The sequence below is a fragment of the Bombus huntii genome, chromosome 5 (genome assembly GCF_024542735.1).
Source record: "Bombus huntii isolate Logan2020A chromosome 5, iyBomHunt1.1, whole genome shotgun sequence".
Taxonomy (NCBI): domain Eukaryota; kingdom Metazoa; phylum Arthropoda; class Insecta; order Hymenoptera; family Apidae; genus Bombus; species Bombus huntii.
The window spans coordinates 17,318,109-17,339,131 of NC_066242.1; the positions used below are offsets into that span (position 1 = coordinate 17,318,109).

The 21,023-nt window shown below is 39.3% G+C and overlaps 1 protein-coding gene across 1 annotated transcript; it reads right to left on the bottom strand.

Moving 5' to 3' along the window:
• Nucleotides 1-9,154: 9,154 nt before the first annotated feature.
• Nucleotides 9,155-19,780, bottom strand: LOC126866067 (homeobox protein Nkx-2.2a-like). The gene is made up of 4 exons (XM_050619173.1): nt 19,073-19,780; nt 16,876-16,973; nt 16,254-16,457; nt 9,155-12,628 (listed from the first exon to the last, which is right to left on the bottom strand). The coding sequence occupies exons 1-4, from the start codon at nt 19,168-19,170 to the stop codon at nt 12,123-12,125; spliced, it is 906 nt and encodes a 301-aa protein (XP_050475130.1). The 5' UTR covers nt 19,171-19,780; the 3' UTR covers nt 9,155-12,122.
• Nucleotides 19,781-21,023: the final 1,243 nt, after the last annotated feature.

A 21,023-nucleotide genomic window follows, 5' to 3' on the forward strand; every position in this document is an offset into this window, starting at 1 on the left:
AAGCGTAATTATAGGTAAGAATACAATTTGAGCTGGTTCAAATCCACACGCTAGCTGTGTTACCAAATAACTGAAAACCCCGAAGCCAACGTCGCCTGTCTACCGTTTACGGTCTGTCTTCGTCGCGGTCTTTTGTCTACGCGCTGTCGATGGCTTCGGTGCTCGAGAAAACTAAAAAAGACCAGATGTAGAGTCTTCTTAGAAGCGGTGACCACTTCAACAAGGAATATCTTTCGTTTTAATTGGAAATGATTTCTCTGGAAATGTAGGAATCTTAATCAGCAACGATAGTTTGTCAGAAAATAGGATATTTCAGTTTGATGAAATAGAAAGAGATCGTTGTTATATCGAACGCTGTATAAAACGTCCTAAATAAATTTTGTAACTCGAAGATCTACAACAGAAAGAAAATAAATAGATCGTTACAATAGAAAAATATATCGATTCCCCTCTTCTAAAATCCTAGTACCAAGCTGTACAATAGAGTTCCATTCAGTAAGGATGGAGAGAAAACTTTGTATCGAAGGAGATGTTTTTTCTTCTTTTTTTGTCCTTTAAACTCGACTACTTTGCACCGAGCTCCCTCGCAAGGGTGTTCACCCTCTTAAACGTTTCCTGGTTTCGCGGCTAAATCTGCTTAAACGGGTGAGAAAGAAGCTGCTACAACTTTTTCCGCTTCTTTCTCCCTTCTCCACCTTGTTTTTCTCTCCTTGTCGACGTTGATTTACGCGAGTTTGCATGTTACAGGGGTGTTGATCGTTCTCCGGAGCCATTCAACAGTCCTATCACGTTAGCAGATGTTTCCACGGTTAGAAAAACGACAGATCTGCTCTATCGCAGATTTCTTCATCATTGCAATCATGGTATAAGATCGAAGATAAATTTGATAAAGTAATTTCCAGCTTCTAGCTTAACGAAGCATAAAGTCCAACGATAATAATTTATAATTACGCCCTGAAATCTATCAACGTTCATCTACGCGTCTTCTTAGAACGTTTCCCCGTTTCTGTCTCGATGTTTGCCATGGGACGAACGCGCCTTCCTTTGGCAACGAAAAGTCGAGGTACGTGTTTGTACAAGACGCGTGCACGAAATGGTTAAACACGTGTTAGACAAACAGAAGCTCGCTTAAACGCCGGTTAGCAGGCCGTTAGTCACAGTTAAGTGACCAAACATCGACACTCGATATCTGCGATCACCCTCTCGATTATTATCGACGGGGCTGAGCCCTGTTCACCGATATACAGTTTTCGAAAAGAGACGTCACAGAAATTTTTCCGAAGAAACTGTTACGATCGTTCGCGGAGAGACGCGGTCGCGAGAAAAACGCGTCAGCGAGAGGCGTAAATTCTCGCTACGATTCGGTAAATCGACGCCGCGAAGTAGTCGTTCCCCTGTTTCGGTTAAGATAAGAGGTGGTTAAATGAATATGACACAGTAGAGTAAGTTATATTTCACCGTTTATTCCAACAACTTATAACGAAGACAGTTACGCTGGTGCGTAAAATCAGTACTGTCTTGGGAGACGATGCTGTCTCGGAGGAAAGCTAAGGATGGATGTGTCTAGCGCACGGGACCATCGGATTTTAGTGCCGATGTTAGTTAAGAGAGTGAGAGAATAGGCTTCGTTGTTAATTGGTTAAACGAAGGGTCTTAACCGTCCTCGAGAGAAAGTGGTTAGTGGGAGGAAAGTTGCATCATACGTGAGAAAAACTAACTTTCCCTTGTCCAGCCGTGGTAGACAATAGTCTTTAGAAATTCTTCGGAAATAGACGTTTGTTTGGTTTGAAGAACCTTCACTAGGAAATCTATGAGATTTATGGAAGGTACTTGAGACTGTTGAAGGTACGCAGTGAGTATCCGAAGACATCTGGTTGCCATATTGCCCGCGGAGTGTGGCCTCGGCTAGGTAGAGTGTTACGCGACGTAACAGAAACAAAGAAAGAAATCGGCAGCAAAACGCGGAATACTTGGCAGGAGGACGTGTCTAGATTTAGTCGTTATTCGAAGAACATGGGAGTTTACGAAAATTTGTTTACAATGCAGCAAGTTATTTTTCAAGACGGAAGAGAGCCGCAACTATATAAATGCAATTTCTTTGAAATTTAATTTAAAATTTTCATCGAATTTACTTGCCACGAGGAGTCTTCGAATACGATGTTCCTCGTAAATTACAATATGAAAGTCGAAGTACTAAATGAGACTAGAGAAGGATTGGCAGAACTGAAAGCGATAATAGAGAAGAGAAGAGTAGCAGAAGAGGGGGAGGAACGACAGGAAGGGAGCACAGCAAGGAAGCAAAAGCCAAGGACGGAATGAGCACTTAGTTATAAGCTTTAGATATAAGTTAGGACATAGGGATAGAGCAAGGAAGGTGCAATAGACAGGTATAAGCAGTATATAATAATAGAAGTGCTAGAGTAAGAGAAATATATGAGATGTAAGGGCATCATAAAGATTTTTTTTTATTTATTTATTCACGTTTTACAATTTGTCCAGTAGGACATTTGGTAAAATATTATAGCTTAGTGGTATAATAATATAACATGTGGATGGCTAGCCCCAGTGGGATACCATTCATAAGAGATGTAAACGGAAAGTCGTCCAAAGCCGAAAGGCATGCACTAAGAATAAATAATAAAATAATACAATACGAAAGTCGCGTAACTCGACTGTACTTGGCCGTCGTTACGATCACTTTTCGAGACAAAAGGAGAACGTAAAAAATTGTCCGGCATTTCCGATGGTTGATAACCATAGAGGAAGAAAGGATAATCGCGTTTGAACTGGCGGTGAAAAACGAATTAGTTTTCCGTGCCTGGTTTTATCGATTAAGTAATCTTAATACATCGCTGAGCCGCAATGTACCATAAAGAGAGCGGAACCGGAAACGATCCATTCTTAGGAGGGAATATGCTTTGTCGGTGGTCGCTCGACGCTCGGAATTTCTGCTTTGATTAATCTACCAAGCCGTAGCAGCGCGACTTTTTCCATCCGCAAAAGACTTATCATCTCGAGCGATGCACACTCTCTGGCAACGTTCCAGTACACTCTGCACTCGGCTTCGCTTTTTCAGACTCGTTCGACGATGCCATCTTCTTGCAGAACGAGCGGTAATCATTGTTCCTCATCTTCGTCCAATTCTTTTCCTATTTTCTTCGGTCAGTGCTTTCCTCGTTGAAAAATTGAATTTCCTTTTTATCAACAACTTTTACAAATGGCGAAAGGTTTTTGTCCTATCGGATGTTTCCTTTAACTGGACGCGAAGAAATGTCTCGACGATTTATAATATCGTTCGTTATCTGTTATTTAAAATTAAACGATCGATCGATCAACATCTCAATCTGTCGTGCGAATAAAAACTACCACAAATTTTCGAGGAAAGGGTGAACAAAGAGAAACGCGTTTCGTCGTAAGGGAAGATACAGTTTCTTCGAGGTTTCTTCGCATCAAGGTTAAAGCCGCGACGACGACTGAGAAAGCTGGAAGATTGGCGTATTTGCACGTGCATCCTCGAATTGTTGTTCGACCGTTCATCGTCCGTAGATTTCTTTCAAACTGCTAACAATACAATGAACCGGCGTTCCGCGCGCGCCAACCAGAAAACTTCTGGGATTGAAAAACTTTCGGTAGAATTTCTTTTTCCCCTACTGGCCAAACACGAACGGACATTCAGATTTCCGTCGGACGCGTAGATCAAACTCCGAACGAACACTAAATCGCTTCCTTCTGAAGCGATCGTTCATCAGCAAAAAATTCTCCCTTTTTTTTTTTATAAGGATATTATACTCGTTGATACGCCTAGTTAACGAATTTTGGCACATTGATAATATTACGAGAAAACGAATGAAAAAATAAGGTGTTCAAAATAACACAGATTCAAAGAATGGAAGCGCTATATCTCGGAACGATATTAAAACGTTATTTGATATTCTCGATTGAAAGCATCGGCCGATGTAAGCGCCGACTGAGAAGGGCACATCGTCGAATCAATATCAATTAGGATGCTTCTTCCGGTCACGTGTCTTTGCACCCCGGTATATTATCGGCACGTGTCCTGTTGTAACTTCTAAAAAATTTTGATAAGGAGAGAACGTCGTTTCCGGTTCCGACCCGATCCACGAACAATGAAAGCTACTCTGCGTTTCAACTGGATCACACGACCCGAAGGGTTATCGGAAACGGAACGCTGGTTAATCGCAAGTCCGTCGAAGAAATTGTCTACTTGCCTTTTCGAATTTTTTATAAATTTCCCTCCCTTTGATTATTTTACAATTTACAGAAAATTTACAACGAAATTTCCAAGTACAGGGTACGGAAGATGAGAATATAGAAAAATACATCTCCTTCTACGAAGATATAGGAAAGGAGATCCCATTGTTCCCACTTGTTCGGTTTCTCCTGAAACAAATATCGCCAATTTCAACTGTAAAATTCTAAGACCAACGTAATTTCAAGATTTCCGACCAAGCTTGAAATTTCTTCCAAGAATATCCTCGATTGCAACGATGTTTCTTAATCTTTGCACGAACGTTTATCTGTCGACGTCTGCTCGCAATTTATCTAATACGCTGTTTCAAAGGGATGGTTTAAGCGAAAACGCGCATAGAAGATAGTTAACGTATGCAAGGGTAGAGGGTTAAAAAGAGTCCACGCAAACATCTCATACATTACACGGAATTTCCACCCCACGGAAACCAGCCAATAAAATACCCCCGGAACACGGGTGTCGTCCACTCGCCCTCTCCATCCTGAATCGTAACTGCATTGTCCAACTTTTTTCGTTTTTCTTTTTTCGCCCCTCTTTTCTCTCCTGCCTCGTTCATCCACTCCTCACCCTTTTCACCGATACTTTCTAGTTTTCCTTTTTTTTCTTGCTTCTCCAAGTACGTGTACACCCCCTCGATTACATTCGGAAATATTAGGGGACGTCCCGCCGTTCGACAAACTATCAATTTATTCTCTTCTTTCCATTGATCGAAGACCACGTGACATCGCTGGCCCCTATATTCCTTTTTCTTTTATTCCCAACTTTTTCTAGTTTCGGAGATGCCTAATCTGTTAAGGAGATACGCTTGTTTTGCTTCTTTCTGATCGTCGAAACGCCCAGCTCGAGGTCGTAATGGAAGCAAATTTTACACCGAATTATCCCTTCGCCTTATTTATTGCGGCTATTTTGTCGAAATATTGGTTTGGCAACCAAGTGATCGCGGATTTTGTCAAAACCACCTAATGACGCTTTGTAGCGACACATGCGTCTTAAGACGTTTCGATACGAAGATGCCTCACATAGTTGTTTTACCACAGAGGATTAACACTGTACGACGCACATAATGTAATAAACAAACTCTGATTTGTCGCTGCTACGTGCAACCTACAACCGGCGACAAGTTTAAACCTTCTGATACCCCCTCGACCAGTATAAATAGACGACCATGTTCTCCAACAGTAGGTCAGTCAGACAGTCAGTCGAGCGAATAAGTACAACGAATCAGTCTAGCGAATTACCGTAACAATTGGTATCAGTATCGCTCAATCTTGCGATTAACTTTGTATTCTACATTTTAAAATATCTGTATGTCGGAAATGAAAGAATGTTGGGAAAGACCCCAATACCCTAGCCCAGACTTTTACTATAGCTACACTTAAGTAATAAAAATAAGAAATAGTTTTAATGTTCCAGTCTGACTTTATGACGATGGGTTCGAGCTCGAAGCAACGTAGCTGGTCACTAGACGTAGCCACGGTCACGGCAGGGACGTGTACCTGACAGAGGTATGAAACTATTATATGGCTCTCCTTAAAAACGAAGATTGACCCGAGAAGTGGGGACAGGAGTATATAAGGGCAGTTTCTTTTGGATTACGAGGGAGTCAGTTTGTTAGTTAGTCGTTGGACGAATTGCTGATTGAGTTATCGAGAAATTACCCGAATCGAGTATTACGTTGATACTTGTCCTCCCGTGGACCGTGGATTCGTTATCGAACCTGAATTCGTAGTCACCGTCATCTCGACCATCCTATCGCCGTTATTATTCATAGCCTCTTGTAGCGTTCACATTTGTGCCGATAAACATTAGCTACTTCCGCGACGGTAAAGTAAGTAAAGGTTCATCGAACGTCCCAAAATGACAACCTGACTCCGACATGTAAATATAGTTAATTGAATTAACTCGTCTCGTTGTTAATTTAACCAAGAACGCGTCTCACTGTCCATCACAATTTAGTTGCCAACTCAATATCCCAATCGGATAATTTTCCTCCGCTGTGCAACCAAATTATTCTATGCTCTTCGAGAACAGAATTCGATGAACGAGCACTCTACCGCACCAGGAGATCGAGTAGAGTTTCTAGCTAAAAGTCTGGACGGTGGACTACGTCGAAATCTCTATAGATTACGGCCGGCCGTATAAATCATGGCCGGTGGCTGGTGAATGTTATCTCGCGCTTCCGGTTCAACGCACCGACATTTCGCGCACACCACCGCGAAATATTCCTCCGTGGGGTGGTTTCGTTTTGTAGAAGGACCAGGCACAAAGCATATGCTGCCCGCTGTCCACTCCATTTACTTCGCTACGTCATCTCTCGCGTTGCTCGACCGAGCAAGATAACCAGGGACCAAGAGAAAGGGATCTATGGAACAGGGATACGTTGAATTGCTGGAAAAGTGCAACATATTTTCGATGGTCGCTGGTTACTTACTCAGCGAGGAACAGAGACGTTACGTTGAAAATTTGATTTTCATTTTCTTCGAGACGATATCGACGTTGCTCGACGATGAAGAGGAATTTCAAACGATTCGTTTCGTTTACGTTTCGAGCGTAGTTTATCCAGAATTTGTGATCCTCCAATTTTTATATTTCGATCTCGCTGTTACTTTTAACGAATTAAAAGAATTGTTTACGATTTAAGAAAATTTTTAGCAGAAAATTGGAACGAGTCGTGAATATTGGCAATGATTCTTTCAAATGTCCTGTAACTTTATGTTTCGTTTTTAGAAATGAAGCGAATCTTTCGAAATCTTTCAAAGTCTTCGTAATTTTGTGTGTTTAATCGCGCTAGATATAAAATAAAAATGAAATTCTGAAAATACCAAGAATCGTTAGTTTAAAAAATGACGTTCCTTATTTGCTCGTGTTTACCCAAAAATTACGATGTTTCGTTTTATCTATTTTTAAGATATCTTTCATTTTACAGAATATCAGATTTGGTTATTACAATTCTCAAGTCCAACTTAATTATCCCATATTTAGATTCCGAGAATCGTATGTTTTGCGAATGTACAATACACAGGGGCAAAATACATGGTTCGATTTATAAGAGCGTCCTTATCGGCGAGTTTCCTTTTCCTCGCGATTGAAATTATCGTTTATCAATCAGAGAACAACCAATCGGATCGCGTAGCGTTTCTGCACTTCGCTAAAGCCAGTAATCGATCGATCGTCACCTGAATTATTTATCGACTTATCTGCGATCGCTAATTCGTTGCAGAGTATAATGGCACGATGTTTTCCTGTTCAAACAAAATTCATATTTGTTTCATTTCATTAATTCATATTAAGGGCCAAAACGTGGAACTTGTGAAACGAGTCGTTCCATATTTTTAATTTTCAATTATTTCTAATTTTTCTCAAATATTCCGCTATCCTATCTTTCTAAATATTTATTTAAAAAGTGTACTCGTATCAAATATTACTCAACGCCCAATGAATTCGCCGTTTCAAAATTCTGTTATCCGAATATTTCGCTACGCATATACTTTCAATGGTATCAAATTATATTTTGCGTAAAATAGCAGGAAGATCGTGTACAGGCTCGGTCGTGGTGACTTAAAGTTCAGTTTTACGAAACATACTCAGTCGTCAGTTTCTATGCGAACGGTACACGACGCAAATTCGAGTGGATTACGATATCGTTGGCATTGTGATGGAAAAATGGAAAGTTCTGGACAGAGGTCGAAATGTGGCCCCTGTCGAAGTTCGACAGGACGCCCTCAGGAAATCTAAACCGGTAACAAGATGGCTGCTCGGAAACGGAAACCGGAAGCTTGTCACTCAAGCTACACCGTCTTCCGGCGTGTCCCGAAAAAGGGAAATGTTATAGAACGGTCGAGAAGAGAAATAAAAAGGAACGAGGGATGGAATAGGGGAGAGATCTGTCTCGAGTGTATTGTTTTATCGCGTTTCTCTTGTAAATGCTTGCTTAAATTATCATACGCGTATATAGATATTACATAAACATTTATTTTCATAAAATGATGAAAGAAAATTTCAAGTCGCGATATTTCGATATTCCAATTATACCCTCGTTGTGTCTAGAAAGCCAATAGTTCGATCTAAAATTCGATTAGGCAAATCTTTTATCCGTCGATGATTAGAAACGTCGAGACGTATCAATTAAACGATTAAAAATGACGATCATTGTCTGAAAATATACATCGCAGCAATCAGAGCGATTTTCCACGATAAGAAGAATCATTTTTCAATTTACCATTCTTCCTACTTAAAGCATTGCCGATAACTTTCGTTATCTCTTTATTCGGGGTATATAATCATTTTCAATTCGAGGAGGCAAATTTCGCAACATCGTATAGTACCAATATCGACAATCGTATGTTCTCGATCAATACGTAGGTAACGTATGAAATCACTTGAATAATTATGAACTACTTATCATCGGATATCACGTCTACACCGTTTCATGCAAAAGATCATACGACTCGACTGATAATTATAATCGTTACATCTGTTTGATTCCAGTAGCAATTACGAACTTGCTAATCTAGTTTTAGTCGATGTTCTTGACAACAAAATACGTCAGAGCGATATTAAAACTCCTGTATCATATTACGAAACGATATATTGATATACAGGTTAATATCGATCATGAATTTTCACATGTCGCAGATATATTTTATGACTTTATAGAAGAGTCAAACGACGATATTAAAATTGTTTATTTCTTTCTTCGGAATACTTTAAATATTCAACACTTCTGATATTCTATATTTTATAATATCTAGGAGACTCTAATTTATTACTTTAAAAAGAGCGTATATATAGTCATTGTTTGGCATCGTTGTTTCGCTTCGAAGCATTTTGACGTTACGATGTCTTTTTTCCAATGGGAGAGAAGGAATAAAATACAATCGATTCGCTTAAGATTCGATTTTATTAAATATGTATCTGATATATCAGACTACTATGTATTATACACAATGTACATATATACAACCTATTCGACGTAATTACATGCTACTTAATTAAAGGTGATAAACTGGGATCTCTGTATTGACTGGTATCTGTCACTTCTCTATAATTACACTATAATACCAGCTTCCCACCCTCGTTCTACGAAACGTTTTCTCTGAGAAACGAAACAATCGAGAATCTTGGTAGTACGATAACGCGAAAAAGATCTTTAACGTGTAACATTTACAAAACTGGACTGCGTTTATTTTACAACGGACGTTCAAATCATACAATTAACGACTTACCGTGTGATATTTTTCTCAACGATCACGATATTCGAATTTCTGCTACGAATCTATATACGATGATTTTTCTTTTCATCTCCAAAAAAAAAAAGAAAAGAAAAGAAAAGAAAAGAAATTATCCCTTAAAGGCTATCATGCGTGGGATTTCGTCCCATACGAATTTTCGTCTACCCATCGCAATATTATTATTTCTAATCACTGCAAATAAAAGAATGTTCTAACGTCCATTTAATATCGAACGATAATAAATGGACATTATTTTGATTTGTAAGATGTGCTGCAATCTTTCGCCAGTGACAACCTTTAAGGATTAAATCTTTCGTGTTGCAAGCTTGATTCTTCCGACTAATTACATTTTGTAAGAATGTACATGTAACGACCTTTTTACTCTCTAACTCTCCACGAGAGATTGTTTTTCGCTTTATTTTATCTCGTTATCGCGATTAGATTGATAGAAAGTGGTGTGTTCGTATTACATAAGAACAATCAGGAATCTTTGCAATTTTGCTGCACGCCATTTTTTCCTTTTACAAACGTCTTACGAAAAACGACGATATTAACTTTGATATTATACTTAATTTTTTTATCCGTTATCCGTAAGAGGGAACGACGGATCTCTGTTAGGATCTTTAAGTACGAACGTGAGAAATACTTTTCTCAAAGTACACTCATATATACACATACATACACGCTACATGGACTAACCACAGCTTTGTACAAATCGAAGAAAGAAAACGAATAACCTGGAAACTGCGAATCTATCTAACGATCGATCCTACGATACTGGCCAAAAATTTGAAATCACGCTCTTAGCTATGCTTAATCGATCTTCTCGACTAACGATAGTTGCTTATAGGAGTATTCGAGGATATTTGGTATTAAAGCTATTTCAGATATCGGTAAAGGTGTGGTTGGGGGTGATGGATGATCGTTAAATTATAATAATTACAATAATTTAAATTAAGCTACTTAATTTTTTAGGATACCCAGCCTTATTGCATATTATTCTTGATTTTATGCGATAAAACCTATCAACACTCTAAAATTAAGTAATCTAATCGAAATCGTTCTTTATAGTCAAAGTTCTTTAGTTTCTCTAGTTTAGTTATTTTAAATTTATTTTGACTAGAAAGTTTTACGAATTAGCAAAATTATACATCAACTCGTACAGTGATTCCAAAGTTTTGACTCCACGATGCTTACGTATATACATACGTATCTTATCCAATTGTCTATTTATAGTGTAGTAGATCACTCTGTCGTTACGACGTGTAGGATTTTTCATCTTTGGTTTTGCCAGTCCACCGCGAACATCTGATACGATCGAGGAAACACGACGTAGTCACATCGGTAGTCGCATAGTATCACTCGAATGACACTTTTATCGATTAAAAGTTTCATCGAATTCGCGTAATTCCCGCCGTGTCTCCATCGTGTAGCGTTCGATCATTTCTATATCGAATTAGAACGCCTCTGTCTATCGTCAACTTCGACCGGGAGTAATTCGTTTATTCTGACAACGAGAACACGAATATCCTCGAAGTTCTATAGACAACACGCTCTTCGTTACTGTTAACGACACCTACGCTAATAATACGTTTCATTCTTGATAATCTTACTACGAATGGTAACGGTAACATTCTTTTCCCATCGGAATTCACTTCGGAGTTTCAGCATGGTTTTTCTTAAAGTTATCCTTCGGATGCCAACTTTGTGTGTGTGTGTTTTTTTTTCTTTTTTTCTTCGATCCACAACATCTCACTGACTTTTTCTTGGTCAATTTGTATTCTCCGTATTCTGGGAATTATCGATAACAACGTCTTATTGACTTGTTCGTAACCGATTTTTATCGTCGATGTTTACCGGTATAATATATTACTTTAAGATTCTTCGATTATCACTTGTCTTTTTTAAGAACTGAACTTTTCAGTTAAGATATTGTTTACGAAGCACTTAATCCGTTATTGACTGTGGTTTTAAGATACCTTCCCGATTTCGGATGGGCCTGTTCATCAATGATCGATAAATACGTTCGGTTGCTACGTTCCACTCGGATTATTCTTCCTTTCAAAAATATCTAACCCTCGTTGTTGGTAATAATCATCGACGAAATTATTCACAAGTTATCTCTCGATCTTCCTTCATCGAAATCTGATAATTATCAATATTAATATTAACATTCAATAGAGAAACTCTGTTTCCTATTAACTCCTCTTGGAAACATCCACTCTTCGTTGTCCATAAATAATAACCATCGATCGAATTGTTGACAAATCTTCGCAGAATTCGGTCGCGAAAACCATCAACAGTTTTATTCACAAGAGAAGACATCACCCGTCCATTTTTCTCTTCTTCGTTTCAGGAAGAGTGTCCATTATTCGTAGACAGTAACCATATTTCATCTTGCATCACCGGAATCTAATCACTTAACAATAACAATCTTCCACCGTTTCGTCCACAAACCTGCGGATAAATCTACCCCTATAACGATTATCCCGATTCCCATTTCCCAACAATCCCCCAGATATCCCAGTACCAACAATGTCCAATAGTCTAGCAACAGTCCACGATGAAATTGATTCGCAATTCATTCGACGATTGCGTTTAACAGTTCACCGTTGCTTCTTTTACCACCAGTATGGCTTTTGCATGTATGGAGGCATAGGAACTTGGCCAGTGCTTGGATACGTGGTAGGTTCCATTAATTTCGACTGACAAGGTTTTCCATCCTTGATCAACAATGGGACCGCGACTCTTCTGGGTGAACATCCACTTCCACTGGCCTCTACCCTTTCAGTGGCTGCCCGTTTTGTCTTGTACCTGTGATTCTGGAACCAAATTTTCACCTGCGTGGGCGTCAGTCGAATGATCGAGGCCAGATGCTCTCTTTCCGGCGCGCTCAAGTATCTCTGTTGTCGAAAACGCCTCTCGAGCTCGAACGTTTGCGCTTTCGAGAACAACACTCGTCTTTTTCGTTTCTTGTGTTCCGTCTCGTGTGGTTGCGCCTCGTTCGCCTGCTGCTCGTCTTCGAAATCAGCAGACTCCTCCTCTTTGCACTCGTGGTTTGTCTCCTGTTTCGGCGGGAACGAAAGGTCCGAGATCGTCGGGCTCGTTGAGTCTGGCTGCTGCAACACTGCAATTTTGAACATCACGATATTACTTTCCAAGTTGAACGTATGTTTCTCGTGGGATTTTTTAGTCGAATTGGCTGGTACAGGCGAATTTCGATCGATCGATGAACGCTACGAAAGTTTCTCAGATATTCTACACTTCGATTGTAAGAAAATTCGACGATCCACCGAATCTTGTGAAAAGCGTTTGGGAGATCGAGCGATGAGAATAGGTTGAACTTGGACGGAATTTTAAGAACAACCAATTGGAATTTGGTACATTAATCTTGTAGAATTGATCGGATATCAAGTTAAATAAGTATCTGTAAATCAGGATGAATTATAATTTCTCGTCTCTCGATTGAAAATTAGTAGATTAAAGAGCTGTAAACGCTTTTTTACTAATCTAGTATTTTCCTAACTTTTCTACGATCATAATCGTTTAAAAGATATTTTGACAAAATCGTATAATTTCTATGTCTCTGACAGTTACTCGTATATGTTGCTTTTCCGATATTTAGTCATTACTACGTCTGCACCCGGAGTTAGAAGTCAATTTCGTTTTAGTTCCTCAAAAATGAATAAACATCGTTTGAAAAGAATGATCGTCAGAATGACTGAAATATTGCTACAGCTGTATTTTTTACTACCCTTTAACTCCTAACGTTGATTGCAGGCAGATGCAAGCCTGTATCGATCTTCTCGAGTCTTGTTAACGAGTGTTTGCTCATCGTTCAGACGACGTACATACGTAGCTTATTTAAATGCATCAGGATAAATTAAGCGATTAAACCGACGATGTTTCGTCGACGATGACTACTACGATATTCCATTTGCAAGGAAACAATATAAATCGATCGATCGTTCGTACAGCGAAATTGCTTTGCCAACTATTAAACATTGCAAACAGCAGGAAATGTTCGAGATACGATAAAAGTACTCTCACATTGATACACAAGTGGAAGATTTGACTAATTATTAAGCTGCTGTTAATTGTAAAATTCTAAAAAATAAATATATAACAAAAAACAACGAAATTTCGATTAGAAATAGCAGGAAATGTTCGAGATACAATAAAAGTACAATAAAAGAAGATTTGACTAAATTTTAAACTGCTGTTAATTGTAACATTCTAAAAAATAAATACATAACAAAAAACAACGAAACTTGGATTAGAAATAGCAGGAAATGCTCGAGATACAATAAAAGTACAATAAAAGAAGATTTGACTAATTATTAAACTGCTGTTAATTGTAAAATTCTAAAAAATAAATACATAACAAAAAACAACGAAATTTCGATTAGAAATAACAGGAAATGTTCGAGATACAATAAAAGTACAATAAAAGAAGATTTGACTAAATTTTAAACTGCTGTTAATTGTAAAATTCTAAAAAATAAATACATAACAAAAAACGACGAAACTTGGATTAGCAATAGCAAGAAATGTTCGAGATACAATAAAAGTACAATAAAAGAAGATTTGACTAAATTTTAAACTGCTGTTAATTGTAAAATTCTAAAAAATAAATATATAACAAAAAACGACGAAACGTGGATTAGCAATAGCAAGAAATGTTCGAGATACAATAAAAGTACAATAAAAGAAGATTTGACTAAATTTTAAACTGCTGTTAATTGTAACATTCTAAAAAATAAATACATAACAAAAAACAACGAAACTTGGATTAGAAATAACAGGAAATGTTCGAGATACAATAAAAGTACAATAAAAGAAGATTTGACTAATTATTAAGCTGCTGTTAATTGTAAAATCCTAAAAAATAAATACATAACAAAAAACGACGAAACTTGGATTAGCAATAGCAAGAAATGTTCGAGATACAATAAAAGTACAATAAAAGAAGATTTGACTAAATTTTAAACTGCTGTTAATCGTAAAATTCTAAAAAATAAATATATAACAAAAAACGACAAAACTTGGGTTAGAAATTAGAGATAAAGAAAGCATAGAGACCAGCATTTAGTATACTCGGTCTGTTCGCCGTTTAATCCAACAATATTTTGATTAATCTTCGGCTAAAGTGGCAAATACCGCGGTGGCCTAGAGACACGCTAATTTAATGTACAACTACGAGGTCCCTGGATTCGTGAACATACAATACGCTTTTGTGAAAGACCCGTAAGCCTGGCTGGGGTGAGTGTGAAGCAATATAGAGCCTGTTTGATACCCTATTGCACCCCATGGGACCGACTGTATCATTTTCATGGGAGATTAGGCTGTAGTCGCAGTCGCGTCGTGATTTCAATTAGACATTCCTCGCTACGGAGACGTTAACATCTTCGAAAAGAACGATTCTGCGATTAATCAAGCCCTAATTTCGGGATACTATCAGCATCAAATTTCCCTTTCACGTCAGAATCTTGCGATTCTTGTCAAATTATTTTACTAAAAGAGCAAGTAGTCGCGAGCTCTGTTTTTCTAAATATCTCACGTTTTACGAGCTTCTCCGAATTTTAGAAATACTCGAGTCGAAATTTAATGCGTTTTATCGTAATCCTGGCAAGGATAAGGTGCGAGTAAACGATTAACGAGTTAAGATATTAACCCTTCGCGAATAAATTTAAATAAATCTTTAGATCTCGTTCGACATTTCTCAAGGAAATTTTTCAATTTACAAAGATCGATCTAAACGATCGTTTCTCGCAAGAAGAATGTATATAAAAAATATATAAAAACATTGAGAATTCCAGGAAATTCGCTACCTGATCGAAACCACGTTTTCCGCATTTAAAGGGGTGAAATGCACGATTTCTCGGTTCCACGAATGTTCAACGAGAAAAAAGGGGATGAGGATATAAAAGGAATAAAACGAAGGGAAGATAAGGAGAAAAGGTGAAAAGAGCCGATAGGCTACCGGTGGATTTTTTGGGCGTGACAATTTCGATTCATCGAGGGCCTACAGAGCTACACGCATCTGTCCTCGAAGGGACATCTGTCTTCTTGTATTGGCCAATCGGTGCACAGGACCCACAAGGATCTTTTATAGGACCATTAGATCCTGCTTAGCCGACGCGGGCCAATTGTAGGGTGTTAAATAAATAAGGGTTTCGATACAGCCCCTTCTTCCTACGTTATACACTGCCTCTTAGAAGTATTCTTTGGTCGATTTGGACAGCAAAAGCGCAAGAACGTTGGTAAAATGTGCGAGACGTGCGAATCGGTGACAGCTTCGGACACGAAAATTACCATGATTTATCAAACTCGTGGATAAAGTTAATTTTTTATTATTCAATCAGGGATACTTTCACTGTAAACGAGACATATAGAAGAATTTGAGAAGAAAATCCAGAAAAATATGCAGCATATCTACTATCCTGCTATCTAATATCAGGATAACTGAACTATGACGTCAGTTAAACTACGAACTAAACCAAACCACGGATATTTATGCAAATTTCTTGTGAATACAAAAAAAGAAAATATATAGATGCAAAGTAGAGATTCATTCTCTGAACATTACAACAGACACTTTGAATATTTCGTATTATACGCATCCTATGCATTTTTGTATTTCAATTGTCCATAAATGCAGAAACAACCGCAGTCCACTCGTCGCCAATCGCTTTTAATCTCTGTATCGGTGATTTGCAACGATTCATCGTGCTTTCTTTCTTCTCACTCACCGTTAACTTCCTCCAGAGGCTGAGGTAATGTGGTTGGTAACGTTGGACCAGTCGGCCATCCCAGTAAACCAGGCGGCGGGGGTGGTAGGGTGCCTCTGTTCAAGTTCGCGTATATCGCGGGCTGTAACATGGCCGTCGTGTGTTCGAAAAACTGTTGATACGCCGACGGAACATCGTTCGTGGTCGGTAGCACCGTGGTACTACCTGTAACGAGAATTTTCAGGATCCAAGTCTTTAACATCGATTGTATCTAACTTTAAATTTGCAATAATATTTTGTCGGGAATTTGTGCCAAGTTAGTTTATCAGAGAAATGAATTAATAAAACGATAGAACGATAGAATTGAAATTTCCAACGTTTTAAAACTAAGAATGAAATTATACGCGCGACATTTGGAGATAAAGGAAATCCAATACATATTTAACGAGCGAAATTTTCAAATTTCCAAACGGGCGTAGAAATTTCTAAGGGGAGAACTAGATCGTAGCAATGGACGGATTCTATCGCAAAGTTGATGGATTTTAATGGAAACCGATAGCGTAATTAATCGATTCTTCTACGATCGAGATAACGGAGAAACGACTCGGCTATAAAAGATTAGAAAAATTGTACTTGTTCTTACCTTGTACCTCCGTTTCTTCCTGGGACGGTTTAGAATCGAGCTGCAGGATGTCATGGATGTGGAAACTTGTTCTGGGCATCTTGATGCTCTCCAATATTCTGCAACAGCAAAACCACAAAGAAAAATCGTTAGAAAACGTAGAGGATTACGCTGATCGAGCATCTACCTATTCGAATATATTTCTCATCTAAATACACGTGCACAACTATCGTTAGTACGTAAATCTGCTCCAAAATAGAACGAAACAATTATCTTGAAAAAATGATATGAAAGAAAATGTAGGTAGAATTTGTAAAATCATAGAAAAATGAAGCTATCGGTCGAAATAATAGGATCGAGACATGGGGTCGTGGATTTAGTTTAAACGAAAGGCTGTTGCGAGTCGAGAAGTCGGCCACGAAGGTCGGTTTTCAACGGAATCAATCCAATTTTCCAAGTTTTCCTGCAGCGCGAAAAGCGTCAAGAAGCCAGCAGGACTCTTAAGACCCGATTAGACGCGTTCTGTGCCGTCAAAAGACTGGATACCTGCAGCTTTGCTGCCAAACAACCTGTCTTCCGCCACAGAAACGAATTTTTGCCCTTCAAGTTTAAACCGAACCTAGCTATTATCGTAACACGTTCGGCCACGTTCCTGGTTCAAAAAGCCATCAGAAGATTTTCTTAATCGACGCCTGTCGACCGCACCGTTTCTCGATATCGCAGTTTCGCTGGTGTTTTAGGAAAAAGAAGATTTAAAAAGTCTGATAAGGACAGAGATATCAGAGCGTTTTGATATCGCGTTATATAGAAATTTCCAGGATTATCGATCTTCGGTGTTAGTGAGTTTCAGGATTAGATCGTTAACTTGTATTCCTACAACTACAAACTTGCACAGTGGCGCAATGCGATCGTTAATGCGCTCGTTACGCAAAGATACGTGGAAAGATACGATTTCTAAAAGGTGAAAACCTATTTTCGAAATGGATACAAATTTTCGTGTAAATAAAAGATTGCGCTTTGTAATAAAATTTCTTCTTCGCTATAGAACAACCAGAGTCTCAGATTTACGATAATATACCGTTTCTTTATGCTTTTCGTTCGAACTTGTAGCAGAATTTCGAACTGACATAGAAGTTTCCACTTTAGTCGAAGGAAATGAGAAAGTTAAATCCCAAGCGGAAGAATTTCCGTTTCCTCTAAATAACTAAACTTCCTTCTACTTGCCAGAACGAATACCGAAATCACGAAACTAATGAAAAAAGTTCGTGGAAACTTCGATGGAACTGGCGTTCGAAAATAAAACAGTCGCTGGAAATTTTCAACCGGGAACTTGGTCGAAGAAGAAACCAATTAGCGTTACTTTTCGCTCCTAAAACTGTTCGTTCGCTAGCAATTAAAATGGAAGTTGCAGCATTGAAGTCACCGGCGATTCCAACTTCGAATTAAGCATCGCAATATTTGTAAAGTTCGTACCGAAGAATTGCCGATTTTCTCTTTATTACTCGTTGTCAGCTGTTTTGCAAACGAAAAGTTGACCGATGAAACCATGCGCGTTATAGAAGTTAATCAGGGATGTCGATAATCGAACGAGTGCTCGATAAGCTTCGATACATGTCAGCGGAGCCACGTGGAAGAATTCGAGGGCCATCAAGATCTCCTTTCGATTACGAGACAATAAATAATTACCGATAATATTATCGAGCCACTGCCTACGACTTTTTCCTCTATCTCGGGCCATTTTCGAACTCTGTTATGTTTTTAGAAAAATTGTAAACCAACCGTAGATAACGTTTGCTTGTTTCTTCGTTATATAATAGTTGACGAACGAATCGCCATTCTTCTAATTTCGATATATACTAAATCCCTCCAATTTCCCGAGAAACCCAACATTTATCCTACCACAAATCCAACTAAAAATCTACGCGATACTTTGCAACGAGAACTTCTCTGTTCGGCCAACCAAAGCCATTCTCCCATCTCTTCTTCTCTAAATTATTTTATCGAAATCTCGTTTCATGAGAATCCAGTCGAGGAGCATGCGAAAATTCCGCAAGGATACCGCGTAAGGGTCTGATCCGACGATCGAATTCTACACTATTCGGAGAGGGCGGGTAGGGCAGGATGGGCAGTGTCGGCAAAATAAGCTTCGTACACGTGATATATTCGCTATGTATCTTTTTTTTTTTTTTTCTTCTTCTTTTTCATCTAGTTCGTTTACCTATTATTGAAAGCGATCTGGCTGTACCAGACGTGATTCAAGAGACTGGTCGGATAGGATAGCAGCGGCCAGGGTAGAATCTTATTCTTGTCCGCCATTTTGAAAAGTCGAGGAGATGTTAGTAGTGGCGTCAGTACATGTTAATGTCCTCGTGGTTCTCGCACACTCGTTCACGCACCGACGTTCCCTCTTTTCCTATTACTCCCTTTCTCCTGTCTCTTTTATCTTTTAACACCCCTCTTCCCGTTCGATTTTCTTTTCTAAAACTCTCTCCTACCTTCTGCTTACTATCACTCGTCCACTCTCGTCCCCTTTTTCTACTCCAACTTGCTTAAATATCACTTGCCCAAACCACTCGGAATTGGTCGTCGTTCAAACGATCAGTTCACTCGCACACCCGACCACTGTCTTTCTATCGAACGGTTCTTCGTGGTCCATCGTTCGTTTCACCAACACTCGCGAGTTTGATCTTAGTTTAGACTCTAGACGACACACCGCTGTGCTTCCGAGCAACGACGTTTCAAACTTTTAAACGTTCCGCGTATTGTCACGCGAAGCAGGAACTCGCGGAAACATCGCGCCAACTCGCATCACGTTCATTTTGTATCGAGGTAGAAATCGAAGGAGATCGAGAAGATCGGAGGAAACGGGTAGACGCGATTCGACTTGGTCTAGGCTGAAGGACTCTCCTTGTACTTTTTGAGTGTCCTCGACGAGCACTTGACGGCTAGTGTTCCCTACCTCCGTACAGTTTCGCTCGTCAAGCACCCTCGAAGCCGAGGGCGGATCTTCGCCAGGGGCGGGGATTGCCGAGCTCACCCTCCGGCCCGAGTCGCACGACAGTCCACCCCTCTCTGTCAGCCAAGAGAATTAGCTGGCTGAATTTTCCAGCGTACGTAGTAGACCGTTCTTTCGAGCGGACAGCATAGAAATCAATCTAGGAGAGAGAAACGTTCTGACTGTTCCATTTCGACTATGGGGATTTCAGGTGGAAAGGGCTGGCTCGAAAGGAGAAGCTTCTTTGGAGATTTGCTCAGGGGTAGGCTCGTGTCTGCAGCTTCGAGAAATACTTTCCAAAGGAAACTGGTTTTCAATAGTTTCCCAGTTGTTTGAATATTCTTAACTTCTTACAAACGTTCCTTAGAAACGTTAGACAGGTGATTATGAAAATTGTCACCGAAAACGAAACGATTAGAAAGTTTAATCTACCAAACTAATCAAACGAAAATCGATGCAACGTTTCTCGAATTCTGAAAACCTACTCGGATCTCTTTCAAAATTCTTCGAATCCCACGAAATCGCTTTCTATGGCCATCGACCGGAACGTTTGCTCGTTTCAAAAACAAATATACTCAGGTCAAAAGCAAATAGGTGAACCTGTCTAAAAATCCACCGCCTAATCGGTGGAAGCAGCATGCAGCCGGCAGTCTACTTTTGAGATCGAAGAGTGCAACGTAACAGAAGCTGGAATGAAAATTTATTGAAATTGCGAAACGCTCGAGCAAACGCTCGTAAACGAGAATAGACTGTCCAGAGGCGCTAGGGGTAAATTTTCATCGAAGGGGTGGAGCCTCGTGTGGACCAATCGGACGCTAGTTTCTAGAGGATCGGCCCTGAGAAGTGTCTAGGGGGTTGATTTTAACCCTCGTCGCGGCTCCACCAATCGGATCGCTTCATCGATCAGGGCTTTTTACACCGAGAGCATACTTTGCGTCGAGTGTTAATGTGAAAGGGCATTAGCGGTGCTTTTACCGTGTCATTTCGATTTTTTCTTCCTCTTCGTCTCTCTTCTGTCAATTTTAGGCCACTTCCTTTACGGTTCGTTTTCTTTCTGTATTTATACTGCAACGATACCGTGTGTGTGTCGATAGTCGAAAGTGGGTTAGAAGCGTCCTCGGGCGTAGTCACGATCGTTACGTAGTTTATGCCGTTGAAGGTCTGACACGGCTTC